Source organism: Pelmatolapia mariae, linkage group LG7 (genome assembly GCF_036321145.2).
Source record: "Pelmatolapia mariae isolate MD_Pm_ZW linkage group LG7, Pm_UMD_F_2, whole genome shotgun sequence".
NCBI lineage: Eukaryota > Metazoa > Chordata > Actinopteri > Cichliformes > Cichlidae > Pelmatolapia > Pelmatolapia mariae.
In genome coordinates this window covers 31970240-31977702 of record NC_086233.1, presented here as the reverse complement: position 1 = coordinate 31977702, position 7463 = coordinate 31970240, and the positions used below count along the sequence as shown (strand labels likewise).

Genomic DNA, 7463 nt, shown 5'->3' with positions numbered 1-7463 from the left:
TTAAGATCTGGTTCCCATCACTGGAACAAGTTAAAAATAAAACATCAAGAATCTGAATGAAAGTACAGTTGTGACACTTGCTCTGCTTCCAGCACCTCAGAGAGAGGGGTTGTATTATTCATGTCTTCCGTGTTGTTGAGGTATCATGTAGCTGAAGTTGTGTGTTTCTTATTGCCTCTGTGTACAGATCTGATGATCTTTCGCTCTGTCAGGCTGGGGTGTTTAATCCAGGTCAGCTGCCATCCTAAGCTGCTGTTTTCATGGCTTGTTAGAAAACTCTTAATTGGTGAATAAGTGTGTGAGCTAAAGTTAGGGAGACAGAGTGTCGCAAGAGTCTCATCTGTTTGTCTGACACTGTGTTAAGGTTTGTGGGGGGAACACAAGACCAGACACATGGCCAAATGTGATGAGTGCTTCTGGCTCTGACACAGTTGACATGGCACTAGAGAGATCACAGACCCTATGTTCTCCAGCTATGTTTTCCCAAAGGCTGAGCGCAAAACCACCCAGCTTTTTGTCTTATATAGATATGTGTCTATCACTACAAATCCAGAGCTTCTTATTCTTGTGACAGTCAATAAGCAATTCATTACAACTTGCCGGTTTGGAACGTACTATGACTTAACTTAAAATGCTTCTCACATCTATAAACATCAGTTGTTGTAGAACACGTTTCAAAGAGTCTTTGTAGCCAGTAGGTTTTGGTCAAGTGAAGGCTCAGGTGGTCACCATGTGAGAATGATTACAAAGAGGTAGCAGTGAGCTTTCAAACTAACTGAGTTATAGGCTTTGAGTCACACAGGCACAATGAAATGTAGTGTAACAAATTACATGCTTCAGAAAATTAAACATTTAAAAGTATGTAATATTAATTCAAAAATTAAACAGCTGTGGCTGTCTTGACTTGTGTTCATATAAGCTACCCTTTTTTAAATGTTTGAAGTGCCAGAAAGGATTTATTCTTACGTTGGCTGAAGGTCCAATAACATAAGCAGGTCCTATCCAGGATTAATAAAAGGAGTTGTTTCAGTTGACAGATATAATTTCATTTTGGCGTTTTGTGATACAGATAAATAAGAATTTGTTTTGAAGCTATATGGCTAATTATTTTTCTCTCTTTTTTCTCTTTTCTTCCATTCTCTTTCCTTTGTTTCTTCCACTCTCCTGTAATCATTCCATATGTATTCTACCTCCATCACCCCTTCTGTTCTTACCAAACAGGTCCCTCATCAAATGGGTGCATTGACCTTCTACCGTTATGAACAGCCTATTGTAGACTACTGCCAGGCCCATCAACCCTTGCGGCTAAACATGGGTTATGAGGGACCCCCACAGGGCCTGGAGGGCCTGGAGGACCTTGGGCCATGTGATAGAGGCACTATACAGACAGTGGCACTGCCAGCAGTGCCCTCTGCTGCCAGCATAGGTGCCCCTGTTCCAGGACCTCGCTCTCCTCCATCGACCCTCAGACCACCAACTGAGGGTCCCAGCAGCAGTCCTTTTCCTACTTCTGAGCGCACTGGCACACTCAAATTTGGACGCTAGCGAGCATGGTTAGAAGTGGGGCAAGGGCCTCTCATTCACCATGACTTTGAAATGAAGGGGCAGGCGAGCTGGTTATTCAGTGGGGCCTTGTTCTTAGAACATCGGTATGTGAACTAGAGGACAAAATTTTCAAATTATGCCTGGAGGCATTTATCATCTGAAACACACAGTCTCAACCATATACAGTAGGGTGAGACATTCTTGCTGATCATTTTGTTTTTCTTTTCCAAAACAACTCATAGAAAAAAAAGGGTCCCTGACTCAAGGGAGGTTAATTCAGCATATGCCACAAAGAATTACCTTATTTCCAAATCTGATCTTTGTCATATCCCATATCAGCATCATGGGGCATCTGTTCACAGCAGCAGCAGCCAGCTTACTCTGAGTCAGGAGTGAAAGGGAAAGTGCAATAAACACAAGTTTTCATTCACGACAAGTGAGGGCAGTAACATCAAAGATCGAAGAGATAGAGCATATGAAGAGCAGAAGGCTTCTTACTGTGATTAACATTACCATTTCTACTCACTAGCTATTAAGAAAGTTAACATATATAATTTCATTAATTACATAAATATTTTGTTTCTCTGGGTGTCATATTTTGTACTGAATTACATTAATGTGCATGTTAAACCAAAGAGTTTACTAATATTTTTTCTTTCTTTTTGCACATAAGGTACTTTAACTAAGGAGATTTTTAAATGTCAGATGTTCCACTGAACTAGCCTCTGCCAGTTCACATTTATAATTACCACTAGATCCCCTGATGATTTCGAATGGACTAGAATTGTCTTAAAGAAATAGAATAATCAAGGGGGTCATCATGTTGAAAGTTTATGAACGTATTTATCATAATGAGGTATCACACCTGGCACTCCCAACGTCAGCTCAAGTCAGTTCTTGTGATCTTAGTGTTGCTATGAAAAACATCATTCAAAGCAGCATAAACTGTATGTTCCATAAATGTATTAAATATATAAAGACCCTTTACACAGGTGAACAACAAGTCATTGTACCGTATATGACTATATCCCAGCTGAATAATTCACTATGCTTTAAAAAAAAGGCAATCATGGAAAAACTAAAATAAGAACATTTGAATGAAATGTATTGTACATATTATTGAAAAGGTCTACTTCACTGAAGGTCAAACCACTCTCACTGCCCCAAACAGTCATTTGAAACATTGTTGAGTCAATGTTTGACTTTCATTAACTGGACTACTTGAAGAGCACCATCTTGCTGGGTTGGCCAGGCTTAGGCCATGTGCTCTTCCACCACAGAGAATAATGGTGCCTAGTGGTGGCATGCTGAACCAGCACGTTGACTTCTCTTTGACCTGCATATGATCCCACAGACTATACAGGAGGTATTGCCTGACATCTCAATTTTTTCCAGAAAGTGAGCCGAAATTAAGGAATGTTTCATTTTTTTTATTTTTTTTATTTTTCCTAATCAGTAAACCTTTGGCCACCGTGTTGAGCACTGCTGCTCGTTGACTTATGGAGCTGTTGAGGATTTCCGATACGGCTTGCATGGCCTGTCAAACAATGTCCTCAGTTTAACTCAAGCAGTGCACCAGTTTCCTACATGTCAGTGGTCATACTCTAGGGAGCTGTGGAACTTACGCTTGATCTTCCTACAGAGAGACTGATTGATCCACACATGAAACTGCAAGGGGCCAACATTTCCCAAGAAAGATGATGCATATTCAAACAAATATGCATTGTTTTTGTTTTATTTTGTTTTGGTATTATATTTTTTGGCTTGAAAATTTTTGAGGTGTTCAAAGATGATGTCAAGAAATTCTATAAGACGAATAAAAGGACAAAATCAAATAGAACTTATTTATGATGTAAATAATGAGTCTTTAAAGATTAAAAAAAAGGTATGAACTTCATTTCTTCTGAAACACAAACTGCTTGTGAACAGAAGAGGAGCCTTATTCACTTTCCAGTGGGAATATATTACTAAGATGACTTGGTGAGGAGGTTCCTACTGTAATGCTCTCGTTGTTTCAATGATAAGTATTTTTCTATCTGCTCCCGTCACTATTCTACCACTCTACCATTAAAAACAAAATATGTTACTGACATTATTTCTCAAATCCAGTCATTTTACTCAATAACGTGAAGAGGGGAAGATTCTGAGCCCTGTTATTGTGATGTACTTCAAGCGCCAAACTTGACAGAGATTCATATTTTCTGTTCTGCCATCAGGCATGTTGGAGAAGCCATCTCACAGGTGGTAATCAAATAACGTGTTGTTAGTTACATCCATTCCTCTTGTTCAAGAATTTTAACACTATCAGCCATTTCAAGGTCTACTCGGGGAGAAGTGTGCTTTTCTTTATACCAAGAGTTTAACTTGTGAAGGATGTTCTTTATAATGTGCCATTATTTTGTTAAATGTTTTATCAAAAAACAAAACAAAACAAAAAAAAAAAAAAACAACTGACCCAAAATGCTTCATGATATCACAACTAAGAAGGGTTCGGTCCCTTCATGTACAGGACATTGCATTAAAAAAAAAGCAGTTGATTCGCTCAGTACGGTTGCTTAATAGTGCTGGTGGAGTTTACTTTGTAATAGCAGCTGTGCCAATGTCTTTATAATGGGAGCTCTCTCAATTCTATCCATGTATTGTCCTGCCTTGCTGTATATCACCCCTGATAACTCCTTGGCCTGAATTTCATGTCTGCTGCTTGGTGACTCGGGTGAACCTGTTTAACAATGTTCTATTTCTGTCTGCATGCTGATATTTTAGGAAACTGTGCCCATTTAGGGAGGAGCACTGAACCAGAGACAAACAGTACGGGAGATAATTCCTGTCCGGAGTGCCCTAGAACCGGCAGCACATGTCATGGACAACTTCACTGTTTTTAAAGCATCTTGTTTGCTGACCCATTCATGCCCTTGTCTCGATTAAAGTAGAATTCCCTGGCACTGTAGGCTGTTAAATAGAGAAAGAGGTTTGTGTCGAGCACTCACACCTGGGACAGGCATTCCCTTTAATAGTTTCCTGTTAAGCCTAGTACCCTAAGCATACTAATTAATGCAGGTTTCAGAACAGTGATTATAGTTGATTTCAGTCTGAACATAAAGATCAAAGCTTCTTTGCCCTCATGTGTAATTAGAAAATGCAAATACCATCTTTGTATATCCACAATTAAATCAGCTACTAATAAATGATCAATTGATCATGACTACCTCCCAGATAAAATCAGATATGTTCAGCGGAATGTTTGAATTCTGCTGCCAGTAATTATTCAGTCTTTTGTCCATTTATTTTGCCATCAGAGAGCTGGAAGCACAAGCAGTGCATGCTAATGATGCATGTTTGAGCTGAACTCCAGGACCGTCTGTGCTAGCCCCGCAATGCCAGTAGGCTTTGTTTTCTCTTCTGCTTCGTTTGTTTATGGGTTTATACTACCCGAGTTCCCCAGTCCCTGTCACTCTTTGTGTTCGGGCTCAACTCCCCATTGGGAAAAGTTTTTTTTCTCTTTTTTTCAAATTTCTCCTTTTTTTCTTCTTGCTTCGGGTGTGGTGAATAAAGGTCTGAAGAATTGCAGTAAAAAACTTTTATATTTCAGTGTTTATGCTTAGAGGAAAAGCTAAACGCACATCTCCAAGGGGACAGGAAAAGCAGGGGAGAAGAGAAGGGTAGACAGAGATGCTGTTTAATAGGGAGAACATAGAGGGACAAATGGGTAAGTGCGAGGACATTTTATTCTGTTACAAGGAAAGCGTTGTGATATATTTTGAATGCTCCAGGGCAGCTTTGTTTCCACTGTAAGAAATGACACAAACAGCTTCAGCCATGCTCTCACACTTGCAACACACATCCAGTCTGTACTCTGTAGAGGCACATATGGCACACAGATTAAGCTACGACATATTTGTATCCTCTGAACTGTATGTATTATGCATGCGCTCATACAAAGATGCACTTTATCTGAAAAGGAATTATCATTTACACTATTACCAGAAATCCACTTCTTAGTCTTTGCTGGAGAAACAATCACAGACGGAGATGTACAAACACATAAAAAGACACATGTGGTTAATAAAAGGATAATATAGGTACAGCAGGGTTTGACACCCCCATTCCAGTTCATCAAACGGTACAGTGGACTCTAATCTGTTATCTGATAAATTGATTTGAAAATTTAATTCCAAGCCAGACATGGCTTTGTAGCTTTCCTTCCTCTGCCATATATTTGTGTCTTTCTAGTAAGCAGCGCTGGGACGTTCCCATATAGCACACACTCACTCCAAAAACAAAAATAAAATAAAAACAAAAAAATTAAAATAAAATAAAGAGAGAAAAAAAAAGACAAATGGTAATATTCCTCATTTGCAATTTCTAGATTTGTGTTCCTGTTATTGTTACTCTGTCATTAGTGTTTATACAGAATCAATAACTTCTGTGATGCAAAAGAGAGACTGGAAGTGTTGCTAGTGATTTAGCTTCCCCGCATGTACCCAGAGGGCCTCTGTGTGTGCACGCGTGTGTGTGGGTTTGTGGGTTTGTGTATCTATAGCAGCACCTACTCCTCTACCTCCTCTGAACCAGCATTACCATTACTGATGTTCAGGCCAGCCCGGTCCCCATTGATTGTTATTGTTCCATTCTCTTTTACATTAGCAAGAAGTCTTTAACCTATGACCTACATTGTCCTGACTCTGTTTTTCTACCATTGCTCATGTCAGCGGGGACACAGAAAAGGAAGACATGATCATTAACCTCTGTTGGGGAAACACACTTTTTCATTTGTCTGACAAAGCCCGTTTACACCCCTAATTGGATTTAATGTTGGCACTGCAGAGAGCATGTTTTTTATTTAAATGTGCTGCATTCTTCGCTAGCAGTTAACAGTGCAATGAGAAAGCAAGAAGGAGGAGCTCGAAAGAAAGCAATATCATAATTAGTCTTTGTGTTCCTTGCAGGCCCAAGTCCTTTCCCATGTTTTTTTGTTGCCTCTTAAAATACTTTCCATATAAATCTTTTGATTCCCACTGTCTCCCCCTCATTCATATCCTGCAGACAGCTTCAACTTCTGTAGGTTGTAAATATGCTCTGCATTGTTTTCTTTGGTAGCTGGTTTGTTGTTGATTTTCTTCCTTTTTCTTTTTTTTCTTTTTAATTTCCTTTTTTACTGTAATCAGACCTAAAGCATTTTTGTGGAGACCTGGTCCAAGCGCAAAAATATGGCTCTTATTTGAGTATATTATTGTCAGATAATGTTTTGTAAAAATTTTGATGATGAATAAACATCTAAAGATGGAAACTGTGTTGTCCTTTTTATAATTCAATTGTAGCTTGTAGTTAATAGATTACTTTACCCGTCTTACCTATTAGCAAGAGTTCACCAGTTATGGCCAGTGCTAGTCAGCCTGCAGAGACAGAACAATGGTATAACATTTTCTTTTGAAAGAAGTTTTAAATTTCGGGCCTTCAAGAGGAGCAAAACTGAGAGCCTTGCCTTGCGTGGCTGGCGTCTGTACTTGGAACCTTTACTATTGCAGTTTTTGATGTAAACTGTTGATAATATCCACTGGAAACACTGATGGCAAAATAAAATTTTCTCATCGATTCAGGTATGTTTCTAAATTTTTTATAGTGACTCTTCCCAACTCTTTAGGAAGGGGCCCATTTTTAAACAACTGCTATTTCTTTGAAGCATGTAAGCATCCTTACTTTGCTCACATTTCCCTGTAATGTAAAGATTTCCCCAGAAAATAGTGTCATGGCTTTGTCCATCTTTCATCTCAGTTGGCAAGAAATTTAAATTCATACTCAAACTTCTAAACATCAATCTAATCTGGACTTTTCACCACATGCAAGATTGCAATCACAGAGTCCTAAGAGGGGGGACAGAATCACTCTCAGCAGGCTTTGGCAGCCTGGGGTTTCCTCAA

At 39.1% G+C, this 7463-nt stretch overlaps 1 protein-coding gene across 2 annotated transcripts in view; it reads left to right on the top strand.

Annotated features, from left to right (window-relative positions):
• Window positions 1-7107, top strand: part of LOC134630977 (leucine-rich repeat transmembrane neuronal protein 4) — a 96668-nt gene extending 89561 nt beyond the window's left edge. Inside the window, exon 3 of one of the 2 annotated variants that reach the window (XR_010094342.1) lies at window positions 1222-1323. Coding sequence is in view for 1 of the 2 variants with exons in the window: in XM_063478836.1 (XP_063334906.1) it covers window positions 1222-1545 (324 nt within the window). In the remaining variant the exon portion in view is untranslated. Of the gene's footprint in view, window positions 1-1221 lie in introns of both variants that reach the window. The other variant, XM_063478836.1, reaches the window with a different exon arrangement.
• The last annotated feature ends 356 nt before the right edge of the window (window positions 7108-7463 follow it).